Source organism: Oncorhynchus masou, unplaced genomic scaffold (assembly GCF_036934945.1).
Source record: "Oncorhynchus masou masou isolate Uvic2021 unplaced genomic scaffold, UVic_Omas_1.1 unplaced_scaffold_531, whole genome shotgun sequence".
Classification (NCBI taxonomy): Eukaryota; Metazoa; Chordata; class Actinopteri; order Salmoniformes; family Salmonidae; genus Oncorhynchus; species Oncorhynchus masou.
Window position 1 is genome coordinate 414,159 of NW_027011718.1, and position 18,756 is coordinate 432,914.

The 18,756-nt window shown below is 44.5% G+C and overlaps 1 protein-coding gene across 1 annotated transcript; it reads left to right on the top strand.

The window, feature by feature from the left end:
* Positions 1 to 3,719: 3,719 nt before the first annotated feature.
* Positions 3,720 to 18,461, top strand: LOC135535911 (zinc finger protein ZFP2-like). Its single transcript, XM_064962311.1, has 6 exons — positions 3,720 to 3,769; positions 4,064 to 4,071; positions 4,531 to 4,673; positions 14,475 to 14,687; positions 14,862 to 15,306; positions 17,100 to 18,461. The coding sequence occupies exons 1-6, from the start codon at positions 3,720 to 3,722 to the stop codon at positions 18,299 to 18,301; spliced, it is 2,061 nt and encodes a 686-aa protein (XP_064818383.1). The 3' UTR covers positions 18,302 to 18,461.
* The last annotated feature ends 295 nt before the right edge of the window (positions 18,462 to 18,756 follow it).

Sequence of the window (18,756 nt, forward strand, 5' to 3'; positions counted from 1 at the left end):
GGTGTTGATAGGGAGTGGTGTCATAGCTAGGTGTTGATAGGGAGTGGTGTAATAGCTAGGTGTTGATAGGGAGTGGTGTACCAGCTAGGTGTTGATAGGGAGTGGTGTAATAGCTAGGTGTTGATAGGGAGTGGTGTAATAGCTAGGTGTTGATAGGGACTGGTGTAATAGCTAGGTGTTGATAGGGAGTGGTGTAATAGCTAGGTGTTGATAGGGAGTGGTGTAATAGCTAGGTGTTGATAGGGAGTGGTGTAATAGCTAGGTGTTGATAGGGAGTGGTGTAATAGCTAGGTGTTGATAGGGAGTGGTGTAATAGCTAGGTGTTGATAGGGAGTGGTGTAATAGCTAGGTGTTGATAGGGAGTGGTGTAATAGCTAGGTGTTGATAGGGAGTGGTGTAATAGCTAGGTGTTGATAGGGACTGGTGTAATAGCTAGGTGTTGATAGGGAGTGGTGTAATAGCTAGGTGTTGATAGGGAGTGGTGTAATAGCTAGGTGTTGATAGGGAGTGGTGTAATAGCTAGGTGTTGATAGGGAGTGGTGTAATAGCTAGGTGTTGATAGGGAGTGGTGTACCAGCTAGGTGTTGATAGGGAGTGGTGTACCAGCTAGGTGTTGATAGGGAGTGGTGTAATAGCTAGGTGTTGATAGGGAGTGGTGTAATAGCTAGGTGTTGATAGGGACTGGTGTAATAGCTAGGTGTTGATAGGGAGTGGTGTAATAGCTAGGTGTTGATAGGGAGTGGTGTAATAGCTAGGTGTTGATAGGGAGTGGTGTACCAGCTAGGTGTTGATAGGGAGTGGTGTACCAGCTAGGTGTTGATAGGGAGTGGTGTAATAGCTAGGTGTTGTGAGGGAGTGGTGTAATAGCTAGGTGTTGATAGGGAGTGGTGTAATAGCTAGGTGTTGATAGGGAGTGGTGTAATAGCTAGGTGTTGATAGGGAGTGGTGTAATAGCTAGGTGTTGATAGGGAGTGGTGTAATAGCTAGGTGTTGATAGGGAGTGGTGTAATAGCTAGGTGTTGATACGGAGTGGTGTAATAGCTAGGTGTTGATAGGGAGTGGTGTACCAGCTAGGTGTTGATAGGGAGTGGTGTACCAGCTAGGTGTTGATAGGGAGTGGTGTAATAGCTAGGTGTTGTGAGGGAGTGGTGTAATAGCTAGGTGTTGATAGGGAGTGGTGTAATAGCTAGGTGTTGATAGGGAGTGGTGTAATAGCTAGGTGTTGATAGGGAGTGGTGTAATAGCTAGGTGTTGATAGGGAATGGTGTACCAGCTAGGTGTTGATAGGGAGTGGTGTAATAGCTAGGTGTTGATAGGGAGTGGTGTAATAGCTAGGTGTTGATAGGGAGTGGTGTAAAAGCTAGGGTGTTGTTAGGGAGTGGTGTAATAGCTAGGTGTTGATAGGGAGTGGTGTACCAGCTAGGTGTTGATAGGGAGTGGTGTAATAGCTAGGTGTTGATAGGGAGTGGTGTAAAAGCTAGGTGTTGATAGGGAGTGGTGTAATAGCTAGGTGTTGATAGGGAGTGGTGTACCAGCTAGGTGTTGATAGGGAGTGGTGTAATAGCTAGGTGTTGATAGGGAGTGGTGTAATAGCTAGGTGTTGATAGGGACTGGTGTAATAGCTAGGTGTTGATAGGGAGTGGTGTAATAGCTAGGTGTTGTGAGGGAGTGGTGTAATAGCTAGGTGTTGATAGGGAGTGGTGTAATAGCTAGGTGTTGATAGGGAGTGATGTAATAGCTAGGTGTTGATAGGGAGTGGTGTAATAGCTAGGTGTTGATAGGGAGTGGTGTAATAGCTAGGTGTTGATAGGGAGTGGTGTCATAGCTAGGTGTTGATAGGGAGTGGTGTCATCGCTAGGTGTTGATAGGGAGTGGTGTAATCGCTAGGTGTTGATAGGGAGTGGTGTAATAGCTAGGTGTTGATAGGGAGTGGTGTAATAGCTAGGTGTTGATAGGGAGTGGTGTGTAGGTGTTGATAGAGTGGTGTAATAGCTAGGTGTTGATAGGGAGTGGTGTAATAGCTAGGTGTTGATAGGGAGTGGTGTAATAGCTAGGTGTTGATAGGGAGTGGTGTAATAGCTAGGTGTTGATAGGGAGTGGTGTAATAGCTAGGTGTTGATAGGGAGTGGTGTAATAGCTAGGTGTTGATAGGGAGTGGTGTAATAGCTAGGTGTTGATAGGGAGTGGTGTAATAGCTAGGTGTTGATAGGGAGTGGTGTAATAGCTAGGTGTTGATAGGGAGTGGTGTAATAGCTAGGTGTTGATAGGGAGTGGTGTAATAGCTAGGTGTTGATAGGGAGTGGGAGTAGGTGTTGTAATAGCTAGGTGTTGATAGGGAGTGGTGTAATAGCTAGGTGTTGATAGGGATAGGGAGTGGTGTCATAGCTAGGTGTTGATAGGGAGTGGTGTCATAGCTAGGTGTTGATAGGGAGTGGTGTAATAGCTAGGTGTTGATAGGGAGTGGTGTAATAGCTAGGTGTTGATAGGGAGTGGTGTCATAGCTAGGTGTTGATAGGGAGTGGTGTAGCTAGGTGTTGATAGGGAGTGGTGTCATAGCTAGGTGTTGATAGGGAGTGGTGTCATAGCATAGCTAGGTGTTGATAGGGAGTGGTGTAATAGCTAGGTGTTGATAGGGAGTGGTGTAATAGCTAGGTGTTGATAGGGAGTGGTGTAATAGCTAGGTGTTGATAGGGAGTGGTGTAATAGCTAGGTGTTGATGTTGATAGGTGTTGATAGGGAGTGGTGTAATAGCTAGGTGTTGATAGGGAGTGGTGTAATAGCTAGGTGTTGATAGGGAGTGGTGTAATAGCTAGGTGTTGATAGGGAGTGGTGTAATAGCTAGGTGTTGATAGGGAGTGGTGTAATAGCTAGGTGTTGATAGGGAGTGGTGTACCAGCTAGGTGTTGATAGGGAGTGGTGTAATAGCTAGGTGTTGATAGGGAGTGGTGTAATAGCTAGGTGTTGATAGGGAGTGGTAATCTAGTTATGGAATCTATAAAACGTTAACCAGCTAAAGTTACTATAGCTGGATGTCTGTATGAAGAACCATTTATTTTTTTTATCTAGTAGTTATTAAAACTGCATCGCCTGTCAATGCACGATTGTCATAGGTCTAAGTATCTGAGAGTTATCGCATATTAGACAAGCGAACACTTTTGGGGTTGTTAGCTAACGTTAAATACAAATAAAGTGTCACTGGACCCATCGGGTCTGCTGTCTATTTTTCGGGCTGGAGACCATGTTGCGGAGCCTTCGGCGGACATTTGATTGATACAGAGATCAGATCAGTAATTTAATTGTTGTTGCAGAGGAGTTCCTGCAAGAGGCAAAGTACATCCAGAAACGTGAACTAAGGCTGCAAGTTGTTACATGTGTATATATTTATTTTTTGGAATGGCATGCGTGGTAAAGCCTGAGATTTTGTATAATTTACTTGTCCTGTGTTAAATCTCCTGTGTCAAATCTGAGAGGCGTATTTCGCAAAATATCTAGAGAAGTCAATGAAAAAAAACAACATTTGGTTGGCTTATCTCTCTCATGCTGTTCCTAAATTATGTATGGTGCTCTTAGTCTTTTAACCTAAAACAGTTTTTAGCAGTGTATGTTGTAGCTAATTTATTGTTTATTTTATTTTCGTAGCCCCTTTGGCGGGAAGGCGATGTCCGATCACCAAGGAGCAGCTGGAGTTCCTCATAGATTGTCATATGACCATAAGACAAATGGCAGATGTTCCCAATGTGTCGCACTCCGTGGTCAAGCTGCGCACGAGGTAAGTTATTGTAATTGAATAAAGCAATTGTAACACCAGAGGGTGATCTCTACATCCTCTCTAGATTTGATCACATTCCTGATTAATAAGTATTTTAGTGTTCTTTTTGTATTTAGTCATTTTTAGCTCATCAACTCAAATTGTATTTGTCACGTGCGCTGAATACAACAAGTGTAGATCAACAGTGAAATGCTTTACACGGAACCCAAACCGCGCGCCAACGAGTGACGCGGATCGCGCTGCAAGTTCTGCCTCTCCCATCTCATTGGTTATACCCACGTGGGTGACTGAAAGCGAACGAGGTCAGTGGCGTAATTGCACCTAATTTACATAAGTATTCAGACCCTCTGCTATGAGACTCGAAATTGAGCTCAGGTGCATCCTGTTTCCATTGATCATCCTTGAGATGTTTCTACAACTTGATTGCAGTCCACCTGTGGTAAATTCAATTGATTGGACATGATTTGGAAAGGCACACTCCTGTCTATATAAGGTCCCGCAGTTGACAGTGCATGTCACAGCAAAAACCAAGACATGAGGTCAAAGGAATTATCTGTGGAGCTCCGTGACAGGATTGTGTCAAGGCACAGATCTGGGGAAGGGTACCAAAGAATTGCTGCAGCATTGAAGGTCCCCAAGAACACAGTGGCCTCCATCATTCTAAAATGGAAGAAGTTTGGAACCACAAAGACTCTTCCTAGAGCTGGCCGCCCAGCCAAACAGGCAGTGAACGCGGTAAGCTATACCAATCTCCCCGGCAGGAACACAGAACCAAACAGGCAGTGAACGCGGTAAGCTATACCAATCTCCCCGACAGGAACACAGAACCAAACAGGCAGTGAACGCGGTAAGCTATAACCAATCTCCCCGGCAGGAACACAGAACCAAACAGGCAGTGAACGCGGTAAGCTATACCAATCTCCCGGCAGGAACACAGAACCAAACAGGCAGTGAACGCGGTAAGCTATACCAATCTCCCCCGGCAGGAACACAGAACCAAACAGGCAGTGGTGGAAAAAGTACCCAATTGTACAAAATACTAGAGTTAAAATATAGATACCTTTTTAAAGAAAGTCACCCAGTAAAAGTCTAAGTATTCGGTTCTAAATATAATTATTATTAAGTATCAACAGTAAATGTTATTGGTGAAATATACTTAAATAGTACAAGTATAAATCATTTCAAATTCATTATATTAAGCAAAACATATGGCACCATTTTCTTGTTTTTAAAATGTACAGATAGCCAGGGGTACACTCCAACACTCAGACATCATTTACAGATAGCCAGGGGTGCACTCCAACACTCAGACATTACTTACAGATAGCCAGGGGTACACACCAACACTCAGACATTATTTACAGATAGCCAGGGGTACACTCCAACACTCAGACATTACTTACAGATAGCCAGGGGCCACTCCAACACTCAGACATTACTTACAGATAGCCAGGGGTACACTCCAACACTCAGACATTACTTACAGATAGCCAGGGGTACACTCCAACACTCAGACATCATTTACAGATAGCCAGGGGTACACTCCAACACTCAGACATCACTTACAGATAGCCAGGGGTACACTCCAACACTCCAACACTCAGACATCATTTACAGATAGCCTTGGGTACACTCCAACACTCAGACATTATTTACAGATAGCCAGGGGTACACTCCAACACTCAGACATTACTTACAGATAGCCCGGGGTACACTCCAACACTCAGACATTATTTACAGATAGCCAGGGGTACACTCCAACACTCAGACATTATTTACAGATAGCCAGGGGTACACTCCAACACTCAGACATTATTTACAGATAGCCAGGGGTACACTCCAACACTCAGACATTACTTACAGATAGCCAGGGCCCACTCCAACACTCAGACATTACTTACAGATAGCCAGGGCCCACTCCAACACTCAGACATTACTTACAGATAGCCAGGGGTACACTCCAACACTCAGACATCACTTACAGATAGCCAGGGGTACACACCAACACTCAGACATTATTTACAGATAGCCAGGGGTACACTCCAACACTCAGACATCATTTACAGATAGCCAGGGGTACACTCCAACACTCCAACACTCAGACATTATTTACAGATAGCCAGGGGTACACTCCAACACTCAGACATCATTTACAGATAGCCCGGGGTACACTCCAACACACAGACATTATTTACAGATAGCCAGGGGTACACTCCAACACTCAGACATTATTTACAGATAGCCAGGGGTACACTCCAACACTCAGACATCATTTACAGATAGCCCGGGGTACACTCCAACACACAGACATTATTTACAGATAGCCAGGGGTACACTCCAACACTCAGACATTACTTACAGATAACCAGGGGTACACTCCAACACTCAGACATTAATTACAGATAGCCAGGGGTACACACCAACACTCAGACATTACTTACAGATAGCCAGGGGTACACTCCAACACTCAGACATTATTTACAGATAGCCAGGGCCCACTCCAACACTCAGACATTATTTACAGATAGCCAGGGGTACACTCCAACACTCAGACATTACTTACAGATAGCCAGGGGTACACTCCAACACTCAGACATTATTTACAGATAGCCAGGGGTACACTCCAACACTCAGACATTACTTACAGATAGCCGGGGCCCACTCCAACACTCAGACATTACTTACAGATAGCCAGGGCCCACTCCAACACTCAGACATTACTTACAGATAGCCAGGGCCCACTCCAACACTCAGACATTATTTACAGATAGCCAGGGGTACACTCCAACACTCAGACATTACTTACAGATAGCCAGGGGTACACTCCAACACTCAGACATTATTTACAGATAGCCAGGGGTACACTCCAACACTCAGACATTACTTACAGATAGCCAGGGCCCACTCCAACACTCAGACATTACTTACAGATAGCCCGGGGTACACTCCAACACACAGACATTACTTACAGATAGCCAGGGGTACACTCCAACACTCAGACATTACTTACAGATAGCCAGGGGTACACTCCAACACTCAGACATTACTTACAGATAGCCAGGGGCCACTCCAACACTCAGCCAGGGGTACACTCCAACACTCAGACATTATTTACAGATAGCCAGGGGTACACTCCAACACTCAGACATCATTTACAGATAGCCCGGGGTACACTCCAACACTCAGACATCATTTACAGATAGCCAGGGGTACACTCCAACACTCAGACATCATTTACAGATAGCCAGGGGTTCACTCCAACACTCCAACACTCAGACATCATTTACAGATAGCCAGGGGTACACACCAACACTCAGACATTATTTACAGATAGCCAGGGGTACACTCCAACACTCAGACATCATTTACAGATAGCCAGGGGTACACTCCAACACTCCAACACTCAGACATCATTTACAGATAGCCAGGGGTACACTCCAACACTCAGACATCATATACAGATAGCCAGGGGTACACACCAACACTCAGACATTATTTACAGATAGCCAGGGGTACACTCCAACACTCAGACATCATATACAGATAGCCAGGGGTACACACCAACACTCAGACATTATTTACAGATAGCCAGGGGTACACTCCAACACTCCAACACTCAGACATCATTTACAGATAGCCAGGGGTACACTCCAACACTCCAACACTCAGACATCATTTACAGATAGCCAGGGGTACACACCAACACTCAGACATCATTTACAGATAGCCAGGGGTACACTCCAACACTCAGACATCATTTACAGATAGCCAGGGGTACACTCCAACACTCCAACACTCAGAAATCATTTACAGATAGCCAGGGGTACACTCCAACACTCAGACATCATTTACAGATAGCCAGGGGTACACTCCAACACTCCAACACTCAGACATTATTTACAGATAGCCAGGGGTACACTCCAACACTCAGACATTACTTACAGATAGCCAGGGGTACACTCCAACACTCAGACATTACTTACAGATAGCCAGGGGTACACTCCAACACTCAGACATTACTTACAGATAGCCAGGGGTACACTCCAACACTCAGACATCATATACAGATAGCCAGGGGTACACTCCAACACTCCAACACTCAGACATCATTTACAGATAGCCAGGGGTACACTCCAACACTCCAACACTCAGACATCATTTACAGATAGCCAGGGGTACACACCAACACTCAGACATCATTTACAGATAGCCAGGGGTACACTCCAACACTCAGACATCATTTACAGATAGCCAGGGGTACACTCCAACACTCCAACACTCAGAAATCATTTACAGATAGCCAGGGGTACACTCCAACACTCAGACATCATTTACAGATAGCCAGGGTACACTCCAACACTCCAACACTCAGACATTATTTACAGATAGCCAGGGGTACACTCCAACACTCAGACATTACTTACAGATAGCCAGGGGTACACTCCAACACTCAGACATTACTTACAGATAGCCAGGGGTACACTCCAACACTCAGACATTACTTACAGATAGCCAGGGGTACACTCCAACACTCAGACATCATTTACAGACGATGCATTTGTGTTTAGTGAGTCTGTCAGATCAGAGGCAGTAGAGGTGACCGTGTGTTCTCTTGAGAAGTGGGTAAATTAGACCATTTTTCTGTCCTGCTAAGCATTCAACATGTAACGAGTACTTTTGGGTGTCAGGGAAAATGTATGGAGTAAAAAGTACATTTTCTTTAGGACTGCAGTGAAGTAAATGTTTTTAAAAATATAAAAAGTAAAGTATAGATACCCCCAAAAAATGACTTAAGTAGTACTTGAAAGTCTTTTCTCCTGAAGTTCTTTCCACCACTGCTAACAGGCGGGGGTGGTGGTGGGAGCTACAAGCCAGAGCACAGTAGCAGCAGGAGCTCTACTGCTAACAGGCTGGGGTGGTGGTGGGAGCTACAAGCCAGAGCACAGTAGCAGCAGGAGCTCTACTGCTAACAGGCTGGGGTGGTGGTGGGAGCTACAAGCCAGAGCACAGTAGCAGCAGGAGCTCTACTGCTAACAGGCGGGGGTGGTGGTGGGAGCTACAAGCCAGAGCACAGTAGCAGCAGGAGCTCTACTGCTAAACGTGTGCTTATATATTGTTTTCTTTGGCAACTGTGGTATCAGCAGGATAAAGGCCTCTGTTCTGTACATTACCTTGGAGATAATGGATGTGTGTTATGTAAAGGGATAAACGCAGATGTTCTGTACATTAGCTTGGAGATAATGGATGACGCAGCGGGACAAGTCGGCGATGAGTCCCTTTGCCGAGTTCCTTTTTCCAAGGTAATGTACAGAAGGTCTGTGTTTACCCCTTTACATAATACACATCCATTACCTCCAAGGTAATGTACAGAAGGTCTGTGTTTACCCCTTTACATAATACACATCCATTATCTCCAAGGTAATGTACAGAACGTCTGCATTTAGCCCTTTACATAATACACATCCATTATCTCCAAGGTAATGTACAGAACGTCTGCGTTCCATCCTTTCAGGCTGTTGCCCTGAGGTAGGACCCCTTAAGGAAACAAGTGCAGTATAACTACAGTATGCTGCAAATACTGTGTACAAAATATTTTTTTACTGCAGTATTTTTGAATTGTAACTGCAGTTATAGTGGCGTATATAACTGCAGTTCAACTTTGAGTGTAGGGTATTTCTAGATTATTATAATTTTTTAAGCGAAGTATAAGGGAGTTATACTCCAGTCTAGTAGGTGACGGTAATGCATAATTTATTGGATACCAAACGCCGTTAAACATTGAAGAAGAGTGGCTAGCTAGTATCGGTAGCAACTTCTCAAAGTCAAGTTCCAAGGTAAGATTAAGCTTTATAAGGAAGTTGAATCAGGGGTGAAAGTAAGGCGGGACGGTCCGGTACGGTGTCCCGGTAAAATATATAGTGGGCGTACGAGGCGCGCGTGGACAACAGTAGATGCTGAAATTCAGGGTACAAGTGTAGGCCTTGTGACAATCGCAGAATTGTAATACACCACACGTAGTTTTGAATCTCTTTCCAGTCATTAAATTGGGGTTTAGATGCTGAAATTATTGTGACTGAACGAATGTCCGCGGGTAGCCTATAGGTGCGCGGTTAAGTGCTTTGTTTGACAATAAATGATAACTGCTTGTGTTTTATGACACATTAAAACGGCATAAGGAAATTGAAAATTATATCCTAATTAGCGTACTCCTGTTTATACAGAAATAATTCGAAATAGGCTACTACACTAGAAAGCATAATATGGGCACAGAGGATCATTAGTTTATTTAAAAAAATAAAAACACATTGTCGACCGTCTGAAGGGCCCGGGATTTGGGCAGCGCGCGCTTCAAATACCAAAATAGATAATTGTTAATTTGCGACTGTCAGTGAAAAGCAGAGACCCAGCCGGGCATATCGCAATATTTTAAAATACAATTCGCGGAAAAACTGTTTGAAAAGCAAATGGCTGTTGCTGTAAAGGGATGACAATGAAAATACTCCAATCTGTATTTTAGTTATCCAAATTGTTAACTTAATTGAGCGAACAGTATCTTATTGTCACTAGCGGAGAACGGCCATATCCCCGGTGACAAAAGAATGTACCATGGCACTACAATGGTACTTTCATTCATACCATGGTACTTCTATGGTTCTTTGACTTATACCATGGTATATTCTGAATCATAGAAATGCACCATGGTTTTAGCCTTGACGTATGATGGTACTGCCATGCACCTAAACAATACCATTGTATTGCATCATTCATACTATGTGGATCATGGAAATACCATGGTTTTAAACTACATTATATGTTCAACCATGGTATTGCACAATTGTGATAAATGGTACCAAATAGTACCATCTTTATGAATTGCCTGTTATCATAGTACAAAGACAGTATACTACATTAAATAAATAAACCCCCTCAGGTCAAGAGGTTAGTATTATATTGATGAATTTATACCTGTATGGACAAGTTTCTGATAAAGTAGGAGACAGGCTACCATTGTTGGACCTACTTTGTCTGTAACATCAAAGAAAAAGGGACCGAGTTGCTGTGTAAAAGAGGTACTACTTTATGTATTAATATAACCGTTTTCTGCTGTTTGGGTGTCCTGTGTTGCCAACCTGAAATGTGAGATAATCATGTTGTAATCATTTACAGTATTTATAGTCAAGGGGTTGTTTCGGCCCACAGAGGGAGCCGCTCGCTCTAGTGGTTCTCGCGCCAGCCTGTCAGAGTCCGTGTGGGAGCAAATATAACACATAGACAAATGCATAAGATGTACAGAATAGCTGAACATTAAAACCAGACTACATGAAGAGAAGGACACATAGGTGACAGAATAGCTGGACATACCAAGGCCAGACGGATATGCAAAGGAGGGGGTCAGTCAAATGACTAACTGATGACCAATAGACATAGTTCGCATATTTTTAGTATAGGTGGACACGCTAGAAACTGAGGAGACACACAGTCTGCTGATCTTAGATAATACACAAACAAAATAATGCTTTTAGCTAAATGCAGGAACAAAGCAAGGGTCTTGTCATTATAATCTGACGGAAAGCAGGTATGGGCGTTATTGAGCTGAACAAGCGGGATGCACGGATTGGAATGTAACTTTATTTGCATTTGGGATGGGCTCATATGCAATATGTGGATAAATACTGGAGCCGGGGTTCTGGAAAGTGGAGTGTGTTCCGCGGACCATCCCGGCTTGCTATACTCTTGTATTAAAAAGCCAAATTGACTTCACAAGTTCTGTAATGCGTTGTATTTGATCCAATTTTCTACGACATCCGTTGCCAAAGCAACTGTAAAGCGAAGAGAAGCTTCGCTTCTGGTTGGGATATGTACGTACTGTCACTGTGGGGACGACATCGTCAATGCAGTTAGTCACTGGCTTCATCAATGAGTTGGTATAATCCTCATTGGAGGAATCGCGGAACATATTCCAGTCTGTGCTGCAAAACAGTCCTGTCGCGTTCCATCTGCCTCATCAGACCACATCGGTTATTGAGCAAGTCACTGGTACTTCCTGCTTTCGTTTTTGCTTGTAAGCAAGAATCAGAAGGATGGAATTATGGTCAAATTTGCCAAATGGAGGTCGAGGAGAGTGTTGTACGTTTCTCTGTGTGTGGAGTGAAGGTGGTCCAGAGTTTATTATTTAATTTTATTTTATTTTCCTCCGGTTGCACATGTGACATCCTGGTAGAAACGAGGTACAATGGATTTTAGTTTGCCTGCATTAAAGTCCCCAACCACTAGGAGCGCCACTTCTGGATGAGCGTTTTCCTGTTTGAATATGTCCTTACACAGCTGGTTGAGTGCGTCTCTTAGTGCATCGGTCTGTGGTAGTAAATAGATGGCTACGGAAAGTACAGATGAGAACTCTCTTGGTAGATAGTTTGGTCTTCAGCTTATCATGAGGTACTCTACCATAGGCGAGCAATACCGCAAGACTTTAGTATTAGACATTGCGCACCAGCAGTTATTGACAAATAGACACACCCCCCCCCCGCACCCCTCGTCTTACCAGACGTAGCTGCTCTGTCCTGCCGAAACACAAAGAAGCCAGCCAGCTTTATTTTATCCTTGTCGTCGTTCAGCCGCGACTTGGTAACACACCAGATATTAAAGTTAATGACCCGTTGGTAGGATAGTGGATCGTTCAGCTGCGACTCGGTAACACACCAGATATTACAGTTAGTTGGTAGGACAGTCTGGATCGTAGGTCATCCAGTTTGTTTTCCAGTGATTGTACTATTGGCCACGTTAGGCGCACCAATTGGATTCACCTCGTTAGTCCGTATGTGTTTCACCTGTGCTGGTTTGTCATCTCATTAGTCAGAAGGTGTTATACCTGTGCTGGTTTGTCATCTCATTAGTCAGAATGTGTTTCACCTGTGCTGGTTTGTCATCTCATTAGTCAGAAGGTGTTATACCTGTTCTGGTTTGTCATCTCATTAGTCAGAAGGTGTTTCACCTGTGCTGGCTTGTCATCTCATTAGTCAGAAGGTGTTTCACCTGTGCTCTTTCAGGGTTTTATTTTGTTTACCTCTTGGGCAGATTTAGTGTGTGTCTTTTTGGTCCCAGTTGTTGTTGCTCGTCAACTTTCATTGGACACCTCCATGAGTGTCTTTCAGAACCCTTTCTAGAACCCCACCTGTTTCGTTTAGGTGGTTGTTGTTGTTGTTGTCAGCGACTCCGTTCGTTTCCAATTCTGTTTGAGCTTTAATGTTTGGTTTGTTGCTGGGAAACGTAACATAAAAGACCTATAAACTGACCCGCAATCACAGCTAACAGGTGGACATTGTGCCATCAGTCTTAGTGGTAACCTGGTAACGCACGTCGTGATTGACAGGTGGTTGCGCCAGACAACGTGGCCCATGTGAGCTGTCACCAACCAACCATTGTAGAGAATGGCTGGCCTAGGAAACTTCATCTGATCAGTTAAAAGAAACCTGTCCCACCTCCCAGAGCTCCTTCTCTCTCTCTCTCCTTGCTTGCAAAACGCTGTTTGCACTTCTATAAATCTTTTTTTTGTCACGGTTGGGCGCTAAACCACTGCCAAAAGACTGAGCATGCGAAATTAACATGCGCAGGTTTACAGATGCAAATATTAAGTTACAAGTTTGCAAATGCAATTATAGATTATTCTTTCATGTTCACAACTGAGTTACACACTTGCAAATTGTGTTTACAACTACACCTCTATTCTACATGCTCAAGTCATTATGTAGATTATATAACTTCAGCATTTTTTAACATTCTATGTACTTATAACTTTTTTTAGTAGTCTGATTATTTGTCGACCTACCCCCAATCAACATGTCTAGACAAAAAGCTTGGCTAACATGTTTAACACAGTTAGCTAGCTAGCTACTAGGTGCCAAATAGGTTACTGCTAGTTTGTCATCTTCAACCTCTACGCCAACGCTAATTGTGAATGATTACATTATTTTTTTTATCAAGTCATCAATGTCCGATATGTGAATTGTTCATCTCAATCAGGCAACACTGACCACTAGCTAACCTTAGTAAGTTAGCATGGCTAGTTAGCCAGGCCGTGTGTTAGCTAGCTAGCTAGCTAACCTTAGTAAGTTAGCATGGCTAGTTAACCAGGCCGTGTGTTAGCTAGCTAGCTAACCTTAGTAAGTTAGCATGGCTAGTTAGCCAGGGCGTGTGTTAGCTAGCTAGCCAACCTTAGTAAGTTAGCATGGCTCGTTAGCCAGGCCGTGTGTTAGCTAGCTAGCCAACCTTAGTTACCTGACTTCAAATTTAGCAAATCATTTACTTAGTTAGCCATTTGTCCAGTGTGATTACAAAACAAATTCACATTTTGGTTTGGCTTTAAACTAACTTTGTGCTTGTAATTGAGCCATCTAGCTAGATCACATCCCACCGCAGTGAGAAAGGTGAACCAGTAAACTGCAGTTAACCCAATAAAGCTAAAAAATAGTTACCAGTAAGCTAAAGTTAACCCAGTTAGCTCAAATGGCTAACGTTAGCGATCGTTGCCATCGCTACAGCAATGTTAGCTAGCTAGCTACATTTTCTTAGCAGAATCCTAGAAGCCGAAATATTTTGCATGCATGGTCTATCCCTTTTTGTTAGCAAAGCTGTTCTAGTGAAACTCACCCTGTTTTGTGAAACTCACTTTTCACTTTTTTTGTGCCTCTCTTGAATCCATATGTAGACTTCCATGTCTGAACCCAAGTCCATAGAGTCCCTGGGTTCTGGCTGTGGTGTTCCAGACCAGAGAACCTCACAGCTGGGTCCAGAGATGGTCTCAGTGAAGCTGGAGGACTGCAGTCAACCACTGCAACTCAATGTGATTGTCAAAGAAGAGCCAGAAGTCCTAGAGGAAGAGATGGCTGTCAAAGAGGAGGAGGCAGAGGAGGATAGAGCAGTCGGAGAGGAGGATAGAGCAGTCGGAGAGGAGGATAGAGCAGTCGGAGAGGAGGAGAGAGCAGTCGGAGAGGAGGAGAGAGCAGTCGGAGAGGAGGTGGAGGAGAGAGCAGTCGGAGAGGAGGTGGAGGAGAGAGCAGTCGGAGAGGAGGTGGAGGAGAGAGCAGTCGGAGAGGAGGTGGAGGAGAGAGCAATCAAAGAGGAGGTGGAGGAGAGAGCAATCAAGGAGGAGGTGGAGGAGAGCAGAGTCAACGACGAGGAGAGTCCAGTCAAACACGAGGTGAAGAAGAGCGGAGTCAACGACGCGGAGAGTCCAGTCAAACAGGAGGTGAAGGAGAGCGGAGTCAACGACGAGGAGAGTCCAGTCAAACAGGAGGTGAAGGAGAGCGGAGTCAACGACGAGGAGAGTCCAGTCAAACAGGAGGTGAAGGAGAGCGGAGTCAACGACGAGGAGAGTCCAGTCAAACAGGAGGTGAAGGAGAGCGGAGTCAACGACGAGGAGAGTCCAGTCAAACAGGAGGTGAAGGAGAGCGGAGTCAACGACGAGGAGAGTCCAGTCAAAGAAGAGAACAGGGATGGGTCTCCAGATGTAGAGGAAGTAGATAGTATCACTGATCCAGGTAAGCAGGAGATTCCACAACTGTTATTGACAGCTCACTTCCCACAACTATTATTGTTAAAGTGAGCTCCGCTTCTAGACAGAGATTGTGGTAGTGTTTAGCTTTCGTCCGTCCCCTCGCCCCGACCCGGGCTCGAACCAGGGACCCTCTGCACACATAGACAACAGTCACCCACGAAGCATCATTACGAAAGCCGCGGCCCTTGCAGAGCAAGGGGAAAAACTACTTCAAGTCTCAGAGCGAGTGACGTCACCCGATTGAAACGCTATTAGTGCGCACCACTGCCGCTAACTAGCCGTTTCACATCGGTTACACTCACCCCCCTTTTGACCTCCTCCTTTTCTGCAGCAACCAGTGATCTGGGTCAACAGCATCAATGTAACAGTATAGCTTCCATCCCTCTCCACACCCCAACCCGGGCTTGAGCCAGGGACCCTCTGCACACATCAACAACTGACACCCACGGAGCATCGTTACCCATCACGCCACAAAAGCCGCGGCCCTTGCAGAGCAAGGGGAACAACTATTTCAGGTCTAAGAGCGAGTGACGTCATCAATTGGAAACACTATTAGCGCGCACCACCGCTAACTAGCTAGCCATTTCACATCGGTTACAGTAGCAGTATACCATTAACCCACTGTGCAACCTACCTGTGTCTGTATCTTTAAATATTGTGGCGTCAGCATCCTGTTATGGGTATGCTTGTCACTGGCAGAGACAGGATAGTTTGTCAGGATCAAAAGAAATATTAAAGGAGCAAAGCTCAGGTTAAAGTCAGAGGAAAACTGACAATGGATACATGTTTACTTCAAACTACTTTTGTAATCCAACTTTAGTAAACGTTAATAATCGATCAAATTGATCACGGAGCGATCTGTATTCAATAGCAGCAAGTCTTGAAATCATGGTCCACATTCTCTCTTCCATAACTTCCTCCTGTGTACTCGATGACAGGAAGTGCCTATTTCTCATTTCACCAAGGATGAACTTCAACCCAATTCCCAACACTGGCGACATCGTGTGGAAGCTGTAGGGCCCAGTTGACAGTTCCTATCTATTTTCTCTTGCCATAGACAATACAGAGACTGGCGGAGTGATAATTTTTGTGTGTTTTTTGCGAACAGTTTTCCTTGGGGTTTTGCCTGCTACAGACGTTCTGTTATAGTCACAAACATGATTTAACCAGTTTTGGAAACTTCAGAGTGTTTTCTATCCACACATACTAATCATATGCATATACTATATTCCTGGCATGAGTAGCAGGACGTTGAGATTCTGCTTCAATATAATTGAGACCTGTCATGGCTGCCAAAGGTGGTTCCAGGAAGTAATCAAGGAAGTATTAACTGGGTTTTGAGGACATGTGACGCAATCAAGACATCTTGTTGTTTTACGACTTATTAAATGTTCTATCATTTGTGTTTAACTTTATAAATAGTTTGGTTGGTTGTGTAGGTTGGTTGGTTGTGTAGATTGGTTGTGGAGGTTGGTTGTGGAGGTTGGTTGGTTGTGGAGGTTGGTTGGTTGTGGAGGTTGGTTGGTTGTGGAGGTTGGTTGGTTGTGGAGGTTGGTTGGTTGTGTAGATTGGTTGGTTGTGTAGATTGGTTGGTTGTGTAGATTGGTTGTGTAGGTCGGTTGTGTAGGTCGGTTGTGTAGGTTGGTTGTGTAGATTGGTTGTGGAAAAATCTAATGTATTCCTTTTTTGATATTTAGTGTTAAGGCAGCAAAATGTGTCGACTATGCAAGAGGTGTGTTGTCTTTAACTAGCTACTGTATGTCCATATTCCCACAGGAGAGATCTCCAACCCAGGTTCAGACAGTGAGCCCAGTTCCACAGCATCAGGAAACCATAAACAACACAGACGGAGGAACTCAGGACAGAAACATCACCACTGCATGGACTGCTTCACTAGTTTCTATGATCCAGAGGAGTTGAGAAGGCACACTTGTAGGCCCCGCCCCTGCTCAGATTGCAGAGACAGTTTTATTTGTCCAATTCACCTCAAATCACACCAACAGACTCACAGAATAAAGAAGATTTATCCGTGTGATCAATGTGGGAAGAGCTTTCCGACACCAAGCAAACAGATGACGCACCAGAAAACTCACACAGGAGAGAGGCCTTACCACTGCTCCCAATGTGGGACGAGCGTCAGTAATTTAGCACATCTAAAGCGACACCAGAGGATAATACACCTGGGAGAGAAGCCTTACCACTGCTCTCAGTGTGATAAGCGCTTCAGTCAGGCAGGTCATCTGAAGACACACCAGCGAACTCACACAGGAGAGAAGCCTTACCACTGCTCTCGGTGTGGGAAGAGCTTTGGTCGGGCAGGATCTCTGAAGACACACCAGATTACTCACACAGAAGAGAAGCCGTATCACTGCTCTCAATGTGGGGATAACTTCACCAGTTTATATTTCCTAAAGAAACACCAGATAACTCACACAGGAGAGCAGCCGTACCACTGCTCTCAGTGTGGAAAGAGCTTCAGTCAGGCAGGAGACCTGAAGCAACACCAGCGAACTCACACAGGAGAGAAGCCATACCACTGCGCTCAGTGTGGGAAGTGGTTTGGTTGGGCACGAGCTCTAAAGACACACCAGCTAACTCACACAGAGGAGAAGCCTTATCACTGCTCTCGGTGTGGGAGGAGCTTCAGTCAGACGGCACACCTGAAGAAACACCAGCTAACTCACACTGGAGAGAAGCCTTACAACTGCTCTCAACGTGGGAAGGGTTTCAGTCGGCCAGCACACCTAACGAGACACCAGCGAACTCACACCGGAGAGAAGCCTTACCACTGCTCTCAATGTGGGAAGAGCTGCGGTCAGACAGCAGACCTAAAGAGGCACCAGCTAACGCACATCGGAGAGAAGCCTTACCACTGCTCCCGGTGTGGGAAGAGTTTCAGGCATTTAAAAACTCTGAAGATGCACCAGATGAGAAGCTTTTCCACTGCTGTTAGTGTGGGAAGAGTTTTAAATGCATAAAATAACATCAGAAGATGTTGCCCAACACTGACCTTTTTATAATGGTTTTGCCAAGCTGGGCATCTCACCAATATTGACTGAGTTGTTTTTTTTCTTCTTCTCCAACCTGATGTACATTGTCATATAAAAAAATGTACCAAAGCTTATGAAATATGACACGAGGGTCACATTTTAAATTAAAGTGTCTATTCCTCCAGAAATGTATTCCGTTTCTATCTCCATAAATCAATACTTTCTTCACCACACTTCTATCATCGAAAGTCAACCGCTCTCCTCTTGAACGTTTTGTTTGCATATTGATGTTATTGCACCAGTGTTGAGGAAACACATTAGTAACACAGGGGGTTACAGTAATAGCATTACATTACTCAGTAACAAGGTTGCAACGAAGTTGACATCTGTATTTAAATAGTAACTAGTTAGCAACGTGTTACTTTCCGTGTGGCGTTTCCATG